A 15,804-nucleotide genomic window follows, 5' to 3' on the forward strand; every position below is an offset into this window, starting at 1 on the left:
CCTCGGCCAAATCGAGGTCTTGTATATTATTAGTCAACTGATAATTATTAATAGGTGTTGAAATCAATGACCTGAGGCCTGATTTCGCTGTAAAGCACAGCTGCTCGGCCTGCTGTTATTTCCAGTGACAGACGATGGCGCCACTCTGCAGCTGTAAAGCTTTAATGTCTCCCAGAGGCTCGAGTCACCCTCAGTAAACTGAATAGTTATTGAATGTCAACTAATTAAACTCTGACGTGAGGTGAATGCATCCTGCTGGATGTTGCCATGCAGCTTGAGGCCCATTTTACAAATGCCCTGCCTGATTCTTCAAAATGGAGGCCAGAGCTGACATTAACTTCTCCAGCAGCTGTAACCAATTTACACATCTTTTGAGTTATTATGTAGGATTACATAAATATTATATTTAGGGGAACATTAACCTTCCTCGAAGGAATGCATATCTCCTGCTGACTAAACTTTTAATATAAGGTCATATTATGCAGAGAAATGATGATGAAGCCGTTCTGGTCAAACCTTGTGAATGATGCTACGTTGCATTTTGGCCCATTATCTGTAAATAATTAGCTTTATAGCCATTTTGTACTGGCCAATGCCACTTAGTTGCAGAAACCATAAAGATGACACTAAATTTATTCAGTTACATCCAATGATCACTCTCTGAAAGAATAAGTTATGTGGTTCATGACATTTGTTATTCTAACAGTAACGCTGAAGTTTTAAACAAAGTGTTGTAAACGACTCTCAGCTACTACCACAACAAACTGTAGCTCAAAATCTGCAAAACTGACTAAAACACAGCCATGTTTGTGTTTTCTAAGATCACTTGGATCTGGTGGCCATCTTGAATTAACTCTGAAAGCTCATCAGATGTAGAGGCATATTTGGAGATGTTTTTCATGAGCGTTCATTGAAATCTGTGGCTCATGAGATATTTTGCTAACAGACAAACAAAGTTAACTCCAAATAGTTAATTGCAAGTGTTTAAAGATCTTATATAATTTGCCAGTGCTCAGATAATGTTTTGTGGACCAGTCTCAGCTACATCTTGAATCGTGTTGACTCCAAACTTCATTCAGCTGTAGATGCACATCTGAGGAATACTTTTGGTAAGTTTCAGTAAAATCCATCCACCCGTTTTCGGGATACTTTCACGCCCCTCCCCATGATGCTAGGTCATCAAAAATCAGTGTCATCAATAATGGAAGCTGCGTTTAAAACCTCTGCTGGCTTTTGGACTCGTGTTTTCAGTGTTGGACACTGTCCTCCCTCCTCCTTCTCACCTCAGTTGTCTGCGTGTCCAGTCCACATCCCTTCTCTCTGATTGGCCGGAATGGGTACTCCTCATAAACTGGCTGCGAGCCGATTGGCTGCTGCGCCACTGACGTCACGCGGCAGGAGAAGGTTTTTTACTGGAGGTTTCTTTCTGTCAGCTACACATGCAGAACAAGCTGCTAACGGGACGCAGAGAGACGGAGAGAGAGAGAGAGAGAGAGAGAGAGGACGGGCGATTATATCTTCTCTGCCTCCCTCCTTCCGCCACAGCACGCGCTACCCTTCACGCCTTTTGGGGGACATTACGACACACGGAGACAACTAATGACGTCTTGCGATGGACTCTTTTCCTCTCGGCGCCAAGCAGAGCACTAAAGTGTTTCCAGAAAAGGGGGAAGCGTTCAGTGGAAATACTATCTGATAACTCCATTTGCTCACCGGTCGGCTTTTACCTTTGAAGAGCCGAATCCCTGCGCGGAGCTGGAGGCCGAGCGCGCGCGACATAGTGCGCTGCTTTTTGTTGTGTTTTTTTCACCCTGTACTTTTTCCTGGGACTGTTTGCAGCCTACCTGTTCACCTAGATACCAACTTTTCTGCTATTGCTCGTAAAAAGGGCGTCGAGGTGAGTGTTGGTGTGAAGCCGTCCTCATATTCTGTAGAGGCGTTTATTTTTTCTCATCAATAACCTATTTCTGCACACTTACACAACAACAGAAGCACATTTCAGCCACACAATGTGTATTTTTTATGTCTTTGGTGGGCATGAGCTGTCTGCGCGCTACTGTTTTCTTTAGTTTTCCTCGTGTCGCGCGCTGTTTCCATGACTTGCCCTAATTGCCTGCTCGTGTAATTACTTGAGTTGGGCCTTTTAAGTTAAAAGCCTCCCCTCCGCACCTCCGTCCCTCAGCGCAGACCTCCCCTCCGTGAAACAAACTTGAAGACTGCCCTTCCTGTTTTACTGGAGAGTCACTTTCTCGTTTTGTATTTTTTTTTTAATTCATCTCCTTTTAGATTTAATCAGCACTAAAGCACTCTGTGGTTTGTCCCTAAGAGCCATCGCTAATGGGCTTACTCAATGCTTTTCTCTCTGTGTGCCCCCCCTCCCCCCAGCTCTAATTGGCCTACCTGGCTTTCAACAAAGATTTGGCTTTATCCCGGGCCAGCCTGTCCCACCAAATTGGTGGGGATTACATCAGAAAGAGCCTACATTAAATCTGTGGCCAAAACAAATGGTGTCAGATCATTAGATTAAGGATTGTGGGCTCAGTTTGTGGATAAGGATTTATCTGTTTTGTAAAAGCACCAAGTTTTGGTAACCAACATAGCACTCTTTAGTATCGCCTCCAAGTGTGTTTCAGGCCATTTACCTCAGCTGTTCCAACTACTGAGTGACGAATAAGTCCAGTAAAGCACAAGAATGAGACAATTCAGGGCAGCTTGATTCAATCAGGCGCGCTCATGTCAACAAGACCGAGTTACATTTAAGAAAGTATTGACTGGTCAGTTTTGTGTTTGTGCACAGTGTGAGCAACAAGCCTTTATCTGACGACATCCCCCCCTGTTTGTTTTTAGGGACGATGGTGAATCCTGGAGGCAGTAGCCAGCCACCGGCTGTGGGCGCGGGTTCCCTGTCTTGGAAGCGATGCGCCGGCTGTGGGGGCAAAATCGCGGACCGCTTCCTCCTTTACACCATGGACAGCTATTGGCACAGCCGGTGCCTCAAGTGCTCCTGCTGCCAGGCCCAGCTGGGAGAAATCGGCACGTCGTGCTACACAAAAAGCGGCATGATTCTCTGCAGAAATGATTACATCAGGTGAGAAGAAGACCCTTAAAACCATTAAGTGTTGTTCTATTATGCCCACACTGGTTCCGAAGAGCAACACACGGCAGAAAGTTCTGCAGATCGCAGCCGCTTGAGGACAGAAAACTGGACTCTTGGCTGAAGGAACCAAAAATCTCATTTTAGTTGTGGCCAGAGTGTTTTTAAATTGTTAAAGTGTCCACAAATCGAGGGTTTTGGTGACAAGACAAAGTTGACTGAAACTCCCCGTCTTGATAGGATGGTGCACTGTAAAGCCCTTTAACTAACCGCTTCACACTATCTGAGGTTTTATTTACCAAATATGTGCTTTTCTACCTAAAAGATTTAACGAGTTAAAGCACACGTTAATTCTTGTTGTTTTGCACCGATGGCACAGATGTTGAAGCCACACTGCAGCCAACCCACCAAATGTTTGCAGAGATAATTTAAAATCCAATGTTTACCTCTGAGCTCTTGCCTCCACCTCATACAAAGCTCAGGGAAGTCAATGGGGTACTTCATTCATAATGGTACTATAACGTAATTAAAATTGGAAGGGTGGGGTGTGTGTGGGGGTGGGCAGGGGGTGGATACACCTTTCCACTTGCAATGAGAGTGCGCTTGGTGGAAGAGCTGAAATGCGTATTATGGAACCATGAGATCTCTATAGAGATAAAAACAAAAGGGGGTGGGGTGGAGTTCATAGATGAGAGAAGAGAAAAAAATAAACCACCTGACAGTCTACACAATTAAAAGCTTTAATTATAGTCCCCCTCCATTTCCTTAAGTCCTGATGGGTTTTATCTAATGAGATCTGGTCGCTGGCTTGTATCCGCTACCAGTGACGTGTCCGAAATGAATGAGAGCCACACTGCAAACAAAACATTTAATTAACCAAATTGGCTTTTGAGCGAGCGAGAGAGAAAGACAGATAGAGAAGAGGGATTATCATGAAGGCCATTTGCTGCTTCCCCCTCTTCTTCATCTTAAAGGGACAGAATATTTTTTCACCACTGACTATCAACAGGCCAACTAGCTCCAGTTTTCCATCCGTGTGTGAACGCTCATCTGCTTGATCGTGGGAAGGATGTTGACCGGGATGTGTGCCCAGAGGCATGCTCCTCTTCTCCCAGCTCTGTGCTGTCAGCCGTGTTAACTTCAAGCCAACATGGAGCTCATGTGGCCGGGGCTCGTGTTCTTTTAAGCCAGAGGTGATATCATGTCTGCGGGGCTGCTGGTGGAGGGAGACAGAATTAATTTACTTGTGGCTGCCGCATTCAGAGAGGGAGCTGTCCCCTTAATTGAATAAGCCAAGGTAATTAAATGGCACTTTTCCAATAAAACGTGTGAGGTAAATCTAATAGTTGGTTATTTAATATCTCTTTGAAGTCTGCCCACTTGAGCGCCATGACAGCAGAAGTGAATGTGAACTATTAGGCCAGGGGAGAAAAAAAGAAGAAGGATCTCAGAAATTAATTAAATCGCACGCAATTTAGAGGAAACGTTTATCTTGATTTGTCATATCAGAATTAATTCAAGGCCTTCAATTCACTGGGGGCCAGATCTGTTACTCTGAATTAACCAAGTGTAATTTGGCTGATCCCCCCCCCCATCCCCACTCCTACTCCCCACCCCCTTCCAAAACACTTGCACACACACAACACAGTTCCATGTCAGCCCTCCCTCATCCTCCCAATCCCCCCCGCCCCAACCTTTTTCTCTAATGCAGCTCTTGCCATTATGCAAAGCCCCGCTTCAGTATCAATATGGCCTAGTGCTTTTAAGGTGCTTTGGCTGCTGATGTAGAGAGGCATTTTTAATGGACTGTGTTGCAGAAATCATTGTTGTGGGGGGTAATTTTACCCTACTCAAAGGTCTTAGTGAATGAGGTCTGCATTTACCAGACAGCCCAGCAGCAAGCCATGCTATATTTCACCCGGCAGTCAGTGCTGAGATGAAATCCAATAGTCATCGCCTCTGTCGTCAACAGACGGCTCCGAATGGGTTCTGTTCTTTTGGCATTTAGTTTTTTTAAAATCGGCGACGGATCCACTCAAGGAGGACACCAGATAAAATAAAACCATCCAATAGGAGGAGACTTTTTCCCCCTCCCTTTCTTTTGTGAGGCGAAGCACAGAAACCAGATGTGTCATTGTAATTAAAAGAGTCCCTTGGCCTTAATTATGCTGACCCGTGGTGCCGACTTCATCTCCGCGCTGTAGTTCACTGGCAGAAGAAGCCATTAGAGCCCGAGTTCAAAACATCACAGCAACTTAATTGAGCACCTAAAGGCTTTGGCTCTTTAAATCAAACACTATCAACACTATTCCCCTGGTAAAATAATTAACCTGCCACATGTTCCACACCGCACCACAATATAATAAAAAGGAAACAAAATAAAGGTCTCGTTTTGTTTCCCTTCTCAAAAGCTTTCACGAAGAGTGTTCGCTTTGAGTTTTAAATTAGCTTTCTTCGTAAATGTCTCCAAGGAGACATATGTCGTTGCTTCTCTGCACACATTAGCTGAATCTTAAAGCAACTTCTATATGTTCATTTCCATGATAGTGTTTGTCCTAGCGAGAGCCCAGACTTGGCAGCGGAGCAGCAACAGTCTCCAGTTAATTAGTTTCTGAAATTGAGTTTTGATGGAGCCTTTCCAAATGATGCCAAGACAAAATTTGCTTCTGCCTGGGCTGTCTTATTGAAAGCCATTTCTCTGAGCTCGTGCTTGTTTGTTTGTCAGTATATCAAAACAACTGCTTTGGGTATGATATGAGGACGTCGGAGCGCTTTATTCTGCTGCTCCGTCTTGTCGTAGATTTTTAAAATACTTCTCGTCAAATTGTGTTTAAAGAACCTGACGCGGACGAGGCCTTTTTGTTTGTCTTTTCTTTTTTTTTTTTTTTTGAAGCCAAACAACTTTATCTGATGTGCGCACACACATACACAACAATTGTTAACCACTCCCACTTTATCCCCCCCACCCCTCTCGCCGGAGCATGTCAGATGCCACGGTCTTATTTGATTGCTTAGGAAAAGTGCAGTGATAGAGCAAACACCCAGTGAGATATGATGACAAATGGGTCCAGATCCGAGTAAATTACTTTCTGCTCAAATCGAAATTTCATTCAGTTTGCTGCTCACCGAGATGAAGTAATCTAAATTGTGGACTCAGAAGGAAGATAGAAGGGGAAGCTGGAGCAAGCATTTCATTATCAAGAGGCAGAGAGGGGTGGGGGGGCGGGAGGGGGAGGTTAGGGACGAAAGAGATGAGCAGAAGCAAATCTAAAGTGTTGACACCATGATTGAAAAGGTTAACCCATGCACATTATATATCAACCTGAGTAGCTGCGGGGTTTCTAATGGAAACACGGCACTGACAGAGCATTCACAGGAGTCCTAATGTCCCTGCCTGGATCTCCAATCAAATCCTCTTAGCTACTGATTGCTTATGTTCCTGCTTATTATTGGGTTGCAAAAAAAACTGCAGCAGAAGTAATATGTAGTGTCAGCGCGAGATGCTCGTGGAGAGCAGTGTAGTAAAGGACTCATTTTTCCTGTTGATACTGCGATGATTTGCTCTCTCCATCTCTTCTCCTAAATGTTTTTCTCTCTCGAGTTAGAAATGGAGAGCAGCAAACTCTGAACTGATTCTGGCGCTCATTCAGTCACACACTCGGGTGCCACAGTTCATCACACAAGCCACATCCATGCAGATGCATGCACTGGGTACATAGTAACATCCTCGCTCCTGTCTGCTCTCTTCCTCCCTCTTCCTCAGGTTATTTGGAAACAGCGGCGCCTGCAGCGCTTGTGGTCAGTCGATTCCAGCCAGTGAGTTGGTGATGAGGGCGCAGGGTAACGTGTACCATCTCAAGGTAACGCCCATTTTCCAACACATCTCTCATGATATTAATTCAATGTCCTGATGCCTGCTCAATAATCCAGGTAGAAACGTATAGTGAGGTTAGCTCCTCTGGACTGATTCTTCTTTGGTGAAACTTTTTGTCGTTTATCCAAAAGACTTCTTCAGTCTGAGGAGCTGCAACAAGCTCAGTCTTATAAATAGCACCTTCTCATAGTGGACCAAACAGTTTGAGGGAAACATCCAGAACTAGCTGTTCACATGATAAAAGGAGGACCATCAGACATACATTTGGCTGTTAGCACCCGATGGCCGCTTGCTATTCACAGGGGGCTGAGTGATACTAGCAATAACAGCATAGTAAGAGGGGGGTAGTTGAACACAGAGACATTAAACAGGGGTGGGGGTCTCTGTGTTCAACTGTCTCCCTCTTACTATGCTGTTATTGCTAGTATCACTCAGCCCCCTGTGAATAGCAAACAGCCATCGGGTGCTAACAGCCAGATGTTGGTCTGATGGTCCTCCTTTTATCATGTGAACAGCTAGTTCTGGATGTTTCCCTCAAACTGTTTGGTCCACTATGAGAAGGTGCTATTTATAAGACTGAGCTTGTTGCAGCTCCTCAGACTGAAGAAGTCTTTTGGATAAACGACAAAGTTTTACCAAAGAAGAATCCGTCCGGAGGACTCGACCTGGTTAGATATTTAAAGGTCTACCATTCCTTGAAGAAATGTATATTGCATGCTGCTGTTGGTGTCAGAGTTTTAGACTAAAATCATCTTGTAGCAGGAAATCGGAGTTGTGCTACAAATGTAGCCGTTTTGGTCAAACCTTGAAAACAATATGTTCAACCTCGTCCTTTTTTGTCTGGAGTTGGTTCTAAAATGCACTCAGCTGCGATCTGTACAACCAGTTTCTGAGTTTTATAGAAACCTGCTCAGTTTGAGATATTTTGCTAACAGACAGTGTTGGCTCCAACAATTAATGCCAAGTGTTTAAGCAAATGGGATTGAGTTCAGAGCATGCACTGAGGCTGGTGCTCAGCATCCAACATGCACTTTCTTTAAAACGAACTGAACTACAGTCGTTTTGTATTTGCTGATTTCTTTGCTGTGGCAGCCATCTCTAATCACATTTACTGTAAAAGTTAATTAGTTCTGGATGTACATCCACTGAATATTTTCTGTACAACCGTTAGCTGATTCAGGAGATATTTTGCTAACAGTACAGACGAATGAACACACAGATGTGGTCAAAAACGCTCGTCATTGTGAAACTGTGAAATGCACAGATGTACTTTTTCTGGTAGTAATCCATTCTCGTTGTGTCCGAAGTGTTTCACATGTTCCACCTGCCGGAACCGGCTCGTCCCCGGGGATCGGTTCCACTACATCAACGGCAGCCTCTTCTGCGAACACGACAGACCCACAGCGCTCATCAACGGCCATTTGAGTTCTCTGCAGACGAACCCACTGCTGCCCGACCAGAAGGTAAGAGTGCCACCGTGGCAGGAAGTGATCCGGGGCGGTTAATGTGTCCGAACGGAGAAGAAGGAATCCTCTTTGAGAAAGAGTTGAGTTAAAACAAAAACAAAAAAAAAAGGACCTATACTTTCTGAAAAACATTATGCTTCATGCTGTATTTTTATTTTATTTTAATTTTTTTTTAACATATTCAAAAAATAATATACTAAACTAAAAACAGGATGAGAAACATAATTTTTTTTTATTTTGTGATTTTCAAGAATAATTAGTTTTTCCACATTTGATGTTCACTGTGAATAAAACAATTTTGGCCGCTGTGGGCTCCAGTAGTCTGCTGTCTGTAGCTGCTTGTGTTGGGCACTGGCAGACTTAGCCATTTTGGGGCCCAGGGCAAACCTTCGTAAAGTGCTCCTCCCCCAAGTCTACCTTATTGTATTAGTAGGCCCTGAGGGTGAAAGATTCTGTAGTACTGCCACAATATTCATACTGCAGTACTGTGAACCAGACAGTAACACACACTGTTTTCCTACTTTTATAAGATACAACTACTTATTAAAATCTTTTTGGAAAAACCTTTGTTTTCTTTTATTATGATAAAAAATGCTAAAGCAAATCTTACATTAACACACAACACCACTATGTACAAACTAATAATGACAGGGTAGAGGTGGTCAATATAATGAAAATATACTCTTTTCATAAATGAACAGATTTTCATAACTTTATCACACTTATTTTAGTGTCATATTGCATCATCCTCTGATAGGACACAGCTGTAAGATCATTGTGGAGAAGTCTGTGTGTTTGAGAGAGGTGGTACCTTACTTGCCGTTGTACACGTTGCATCAGTTCAAATATGTTTAATAAAGTGGAAAAAACATAAATGCGTTGCTTCACCGTATAAGTCACATCTATTATGCGTCACCATGTACCACCTGGAAATGTGGGCCGTTGTTGTGTCAAAAATCAAATGGCGGCCGCGGGAGCGTGCACGGGAGACCTTTAACAAGAATTTAACAAGATTAACACTTAAACAATTATTTTTTTGCTCAAAATTATAGTAAAGGTGTTTCTCAGTTGAACTTTTCCTTAATAAATGCACTTTAATGGTAAAATGCAGCTGATTTGACGTTTGCTCCAGGAGTTCCAGAGCGAGACGAAGGTAGCTTGGTATGGCAAGCTAAGTGTCTCATTAATATCCACTTTTACCTATTAATGAGACACTTGGCTTGCCATTTTAGTCTAGGGGCCTCTAGTGGCTGAAAATGGTAGTGTTCAATATTTTCCATGTCAGAATGAATGAAGTTGTCAGATCTCCGCCAAAATTATGTTATAAATATGGGAAAAAGCATAAATACGTCGCTTCACTGTAAAAGTCGCAGGCATGCTAATTTATACAAAAAAAAACTTGTACAGCAAAAAATACGGCACTTGGGAGCAAACAGTGAACCAGACTGGATGAAGAACGATGGACAGCAAGATATCCAGACAGGAGAGACACTTGTCCTTTTACAGTTTATACAACATTAGAAAGTTGTTTTGGCTGTAAAAGTTGTCATTTGTGTATTTTTAGTTTTACAATGTTATTCACGCAACCTATCAATCTGAAGAGAGGGAAGTGGATGAGTGTTTTGCTTGTTTAAGGATCCCCATTAGTTTCTACCGTAGTCGAGACTATTCTTCCTGGGGTCCACAAGTGTAACTGCAGTCATGAAATGTTTAGAAAAATAAAAATGAAAGTCCTACCATATGATCAGTCCTATGAAGCCAAATGTGTGTGAGGGGATGGGAGGAACATGAGGAGGTTCAGGGAGGTGGCAGAGATTGATCCTGTTGTGAGGAGGTTAGAATGGATAACAGTTGGTACTAACCGCTCTTCTGTGATGTGTGGCTAGAGAACGCATCTGGAAAAAACATCTAGTTTGTTACAAATGGAGCAGATGAATTAATTCATTCAATCTTTATTTATACAGATTAGTCTCATCGAGCCACAAGGACTCATTTACAAGAGTTGTTTACACTACACTTTGTGTTTTACAGCTTTAAGTGATCGTTACCTTGATGACTTCTATGAAAGACGTTGTCTTCTGTTTTACTGAAGAATCACATGAGAGCAGAACAAGTTAACTGCAAAAGAGACAGAATAATGTGATTTACTGATAGAATGCACTACATTTACTCTACTTGCTCTCCTCTAGGCTCCACATGTCTGTCTCCTCTTTGAATGTTGACTTACTCTTATTCCCTTCTTTCCTCTTCCTCTCCTTTATTACTCCTCTTATGCTCTTGTATTCCTCTTCTTCATAGTCCCTTTCAGATATATGTTTCTAGTTTATTTAATTGATGAGACCGATCAGTATGTATCTATTCAGCTTTAATCATCCTGTCACTTTGGGAGGGGAAGGATCTAAAGTAGTTAAAACATCAAATTCCCTCTATCGCTCCTTGTTTAAGGAAAGTTACAGACTATTGGGGCGGCTGTGGCTGAGTGGTTAGAGAAGTCGTCCTCCAGTGCAAGAGTTGGGGTTCGATTCCACCAGCAGTCACATGCCGAAGTGTCTCTGGGCAAGACACTGATGTGTGTCCCATCAGTGTATGAATGTGATAAAGCTCTGATTATTCTTTGTACAGATCTAGTAGAGTGCTGTATGAACGGGTAAACGAGGCACAGATTGTGTTGTAAAGAGCTTTGAGTGTCTGAATAAGGTAGAAAGATGATTTAAGTACAGTCCATTTATACCTCTTAATATTTTAATGAAGGAAAATAACCATAGTATAATTTGTCTGAGCTATAGTCACTTTGTTGTCAATGTGGGTTGCTGCACCCAGAGTTTATGTATAAAATACTTCCTAAAACTCTTCAGTCCGTCCATGTGCTGTAACAACCATTAATCAAACCTCATCACGTGAATCCTCTTCCTCCTCGGCTTTTTGTTCCTCATCCAGTCGGTTCTCTGTCCACTCTTCAACGAGCTAATGTCCGTCAGGATTTTCGTGAGATGACTCTGTTGTAGGTACGTTTAAAAAAATTGTCAGTTTTGGTAACATAGAAATATAGTATTTTGTTTTTCCGCTCCGTTTTGATAACTCATCTTCATCTTCCTCCATACTGATCCCACTTCCTGCTCGAGCGCGTTGCAGGTCCTGCATCTTTTCTGTGACCAAACGGAAGAGTCCGTGCTGGTGAAGGGGGGAGCAGAAGACGGTGGTGCGTCGTGTCGAGCTAACATTAGTTCAGAGCTTCAGCTCGTACTCCTTACTGCAGCAGCAGAAGTGAGTTCAGTAAAGACTGTAGATGTACGTTCAGAAGACTTCTGCTATAAAATTATCATAAAACACGTGTTTGTCTCGGTCAGCTGGAAGCTGTTCAGTGAAACGTCCTGTGGAAAAGTAAAAGTTTTCGTTGATAAACAATTCTCCTCATCATCAATATCCTAAATTTATTATCCAAAGCAATAATTCTGTTAAATATCTGGTGTTTGTCAAAGTCATGTCGATGAGTTTTAATTTAGAAGAGAACCGTTTCTTTACTCACACATGAAACGCACGATGCTTGAAATCCCAACACCACTCGGATGTATTTATACACGGAGTCTCTACAGGCAGATTAGAAGCACCTTCCTGGCTGCGCTCTTGAACTAAAACACATTTTCTCTATTTTATTTAAATTTGCTCATCTAAATAAAAAAATGCAGATATGTTTGTTTAGATTAGAGAAACCGACCAGGTGGAAAAACTGGCTACCTAAAAAAAAAAAAAATTAAAAAAAAACCGCGGGACTCAGACATTTGGGGAAATAAAATGATTTAAAGCGCTGTGCGTGTGTAATTGTCTCTCGGTTTATATTGATGCTGTCAGTTCAACTCCACTGCACTGCATCTAGCTGCGCACAGATTTATTTTTTAATTTTCAGACAGCTGATGGATTTTCCCATCATTCCTGTTGGAGGACACTCAAAACCTCAGAAAAGCTGTATTATCCATCAACACCGCCTGTGAAAACACGAGCTTTTTGGCCCGATGCAGCCACATATTTAACTTATGATGAATTTATTTGGCCAGCGTGAGTCAGCCTTCCATTTTGTGCTAAGGGGAGAGAAAAAACCCTCTTTGCTGATGACACCACCGCGTGTTTTAAAGCAGAATCTGCCTCTGATCACCTGGGCCAAGTTATCACTCCAAAGCTAAAAATGTGTATCCAGGGAGCCCTGGAGGGTTGAACGCAGCCAGAGAGCAGGAGCAGCTAGTATATCACGAGTGCTGCCTTCATGGCTTGCCCTGATTTGATCTTGATGCCTCCAGTGAAAGCAAAACAAAGAGCCTAATCATATACAAAGGATAACTTCATTCTTCGGGACAGCTTCATTCTGCTGCTGCAGATCTAATCATCCCCGCCTCAAAACAAGCTGCTTTATTGATACCTTGTCTGCACACACAGCACACTGACACATGGGGGGTGGTTGGAGGGTGTCACACAGACTATGATTGGGCAGTGCATTTCACCTTGAGTGCTTCTGTGAGCAGAGAGGTAGAACTTGGTTAAGGCCTTTAAGCCTTGTCACTTTTACAGATGGGCTCCCGGAGCTCTAAGAGCTCCTCACATTTCAGCTGAAAGCTGCTGTATTGTCCAGCTTAATTTTAAACGTTTGTTTAAGTCCTTACTTGTACGCAAAGTGTCTCGTAACACGGCGGGCAAAGTAAATATGAAGCTTCATAGTTTATTTATGCGCTAACATCAATTGTAGTGAAAAGCACTGAATTATTGATGCTAAAACGCAAACTGAATATTGGCCCTAGTGCTTTAATTATCGTGGAGAGAGAATATTTAACTAAACGGAGACGCGCTGCTCTGCGGGAACACTCTGCATGCTTCAGTGTGAAACGAGGGAAATGATGCTGCCGCTCGAGCACTCTATCCCACGTTTCCTTTTGCTTAAACAGAATTTGGACGGGCTCAGCCAACACAGACTTGCAGCAGCGTACAAGCCCTCCAGATCAATAAACTACCAATGCATCAGGCTGGCTGAGAACGCACAGGCTGCTCTAACGGAGGAGGAAATGAAGCAGTCAGAAAGTTATCTGCAGATTGTTGTTTTGATGTGGGACTTTGCTGCGACGTAATTGGAGTTGCTCACTATCACAGCGCAGGACATTTTGTGCTCGTGCACTAAGGCTTTCTTCTCTGCTTCTGCCTAATCTCTTTGTTCAGAGCAGACAAATTACCTCTCGTACAGAGCTGCTCTGACCCTGGGGAGGAAGACCCTCCCAGCGTCAGTCACTTTAATTAGCCCCCCAAGTAGGAGTTTGCAATTACTAATAGACTAAAGCCCTCCTAGTGATTTGAGGGATGAAGGGAAAAGTAAATCACCCCTTAGAATCATGGAGAAGAAAAAAACCCACCATGAGGATAAAAAAGTTTAAACCCAGACAGATAATTGTGTTTCTTCCCCTGCATTTCTGTTTCGCAGGCCTGAGCACCTCCTGCAGTTATGTTGGAGCGTGCGTCTAATTATACCAGAGAATCGCCTCGCCGAGGCACTTCTGACTCATTGCAAAGTAAACGGGGACACCAGATGGTTCCCCAAAGCCGACTGATCAATAAATTAAACACCGAAGCTGGTGGAAGACGCATTTATCATGCAGGGGAAACATTGACACATCGTGAACAGGTGCTCTTAATTTAGTCTTTTCTTACGCTTGTTTTGTGTTTGTTTCCTCTTCAGGTGTGTTAGGTGGAGCTGAGCAGGAAGCAGGACGTGTGCCTTCATTTGAGCCCTTTCATTGTCACCTGAGACGGCGTGGATCAGCAGCGCCCCGTGCTCCCAGGCCCTTTCGCCCTCCAGCAACCCTCGACCATCTCACTTCTTATTTCTGCAACTCGCTGGCTTCTCCCCAGTTACTGTGTGGGTGGATATTTGCACTTTCCCACACCTGAGACGAGGCGCTTGGATTTGAACGAATTTATCTGAACTCTGTAATAATCAGAGGGGACTCTTCAGAAAGAGAAAAGAAAAGCAACACTAACAGGATGTTGTGACTGAAACAGAAAGACTAATGAGGTTGAAGATTTGCAGACTTTTCAACGCTGCACATTTGTTTAAAGACATTTTGGAGGGAAAGGGACTTTTTTCCCTTCTATTCCTTTTCTATCCTCATTTCCCAGCAACATGATGTTTCTGCTTTCTATATTTTAAGTGTTGTCAAAGGGAAATGCGTTTTTTCTTTTGATGTGATCGATAAAATGGGGTTTAAAACTATCTGTGACATTTTGTGGCAAACAGATCATGAACACTCTGTAGGTGTATTTGTATAACTACCATGTATGTACAGTATGCATGTAAATGTCATTGTCCAGGCGTGGCTACAGTACATGGGACCCCTGCGCCTCCCGCTCCTTCCCCACGAACCGAGGCAACCTGCAGATATCCGCTCATAGTGACGTAGAAATCATTCCCGACATATAACTGCCGAATGAAAGAGAAATTTATTAGTGATATTTTCCGAGACATTTGCTCCAGTATGGTGTATTTAATTAATAAAAATAAGTAAGATTTTAAGATCTTCGTAAAATCTCTTTGTTTGAAACCAGTTATGGTTAACTGCGGTGAAAAGTACCAAACTTGTGTTTGTGCAGAAGCCTGATTATCAGTCCATGACTTCTTTGTGCCACTGAAAATCCTTCTTATTGAGGACCCACTGTGTTGCCATCCTGCGTCCAACCTCACAATCATCAAGGCGCATGATGAGCGTCTAACCCAAACTGGATAAACATGTATCCTCTCTTTCTCTTCAGATGACCGTTTGCTATTCATCACTCTAATACCTGGCAGAAATGAAGGAAAATGTCCCTTTGAAGATTCAATTACTGCAGAGAGGGAGAGAGATGTCTTTCTTTGACGCGCACAAATTGAATGGGCTATTTGCAGAACAAATTGGTGTTTGAAGTCTTTGCAAGTCCTAATAGGTCTGAAGGAGGGACCCAGTAATAGCTGATGCACTTATCTGCGTGGTGTGTAGTCCCCGGTGAGCCCGCCGCCGCTGATGAAAACAATGCTGCTCCCGCCGAACAAGAGCAGACTTTGATGCAGAAATCAGCTCAAGTAGGAGGAAACAGACCGACAAAGTAAACAGTCTCGTGATTAAATTGGAATTTCATGCTGAATGGATGTGTTCTCGGCTTCCTGAGTTTGGCAGATTAAATAAGATGTCTTAAATAATCTGTCTTAAATGTGAGTTCCCCTTAAGCGTCCTGATGCATGCTCAATAATCCAGGTAGATAAACCTAACAAGGTTAAAGTCGGGTCCTCTGAACAGATTCTTCTTGTCTTTTGTCCAAAATACTTCTTCAGTCTGAGGAGCTGCAGCAAACTCAGTCTTATA

General features: G+C 43.0%; 1 protein-coding gene across 1 annotated transcript; it reads left to right on the forward strand.

The window, feature by feature from the left end:
* Nucleotides 1-1,441: 1,441 nt before the first annotated feature.
* Nucleotides 1,442-14,970, forward strand: lmo4b (LIM domain only 4b). Its single transcript, XM_037675025.1, has 5 exons — nucleotides 1,442-1,897; nucleotides 2,848-3,088; nucleotides 6,858-6,954; nucleotides 8,276-8,431; nucleotides 14,148-14,970. The coding sequence occupies exons 2-5, from the start codon at nucleotides 2,853-2,855 to the stop codon at nucleotides 14,154-14,156; spliced, it is 498 nt and encodes a 165-aa protein (XP_037530953.1). The 5' UTR covers nucleotides 1,442-1,897; nucleotides 2,848-2,852; the 3' UTR covers nucleotides 14,157-14,970.
* Nucleotides 14,971-15,804: the final 834 nt, after the last annotated feature.

Source organism: Nematolebias whitei, chromosome 3 (genome assembly GCF_014905685.2).
Source record: "Nematolebias whitei isolate Nwh7 chromosome 3, NemWhi1, whole genome shotgun sequence".
In the NCBI taxonomy this organism is placed as follows: Eukaryota; Metazoa; Chordata; class Actinopteri; order Cyprinodontiformes; family Rivulidae; genus Nematolebias; species Nematolebias whitei.

Coding starts and splice junctions, on each gene's coding strand:
- lmo4b (XM_037675025.1), top strand. CDS start 2,853: ATGGTGAATCCTGGAGGCAGTAGCCAGCCACCGGCTGTGGGCGCGGGT. Junction 3,089..6,857: donor TGCAGAAATGATTACATCAG/GTGAGAAGAAGA, acceptor CCTCTTCCTCAG/GTTATTTGGAAACAGCGGCG. Junction 6,955..8,275: donor GTAACGTGTACCATCTCAAG/GTAACGCCCATT, acceptor TTGTGTCCGAAG/TGTTTCACATGTTCCACCTG.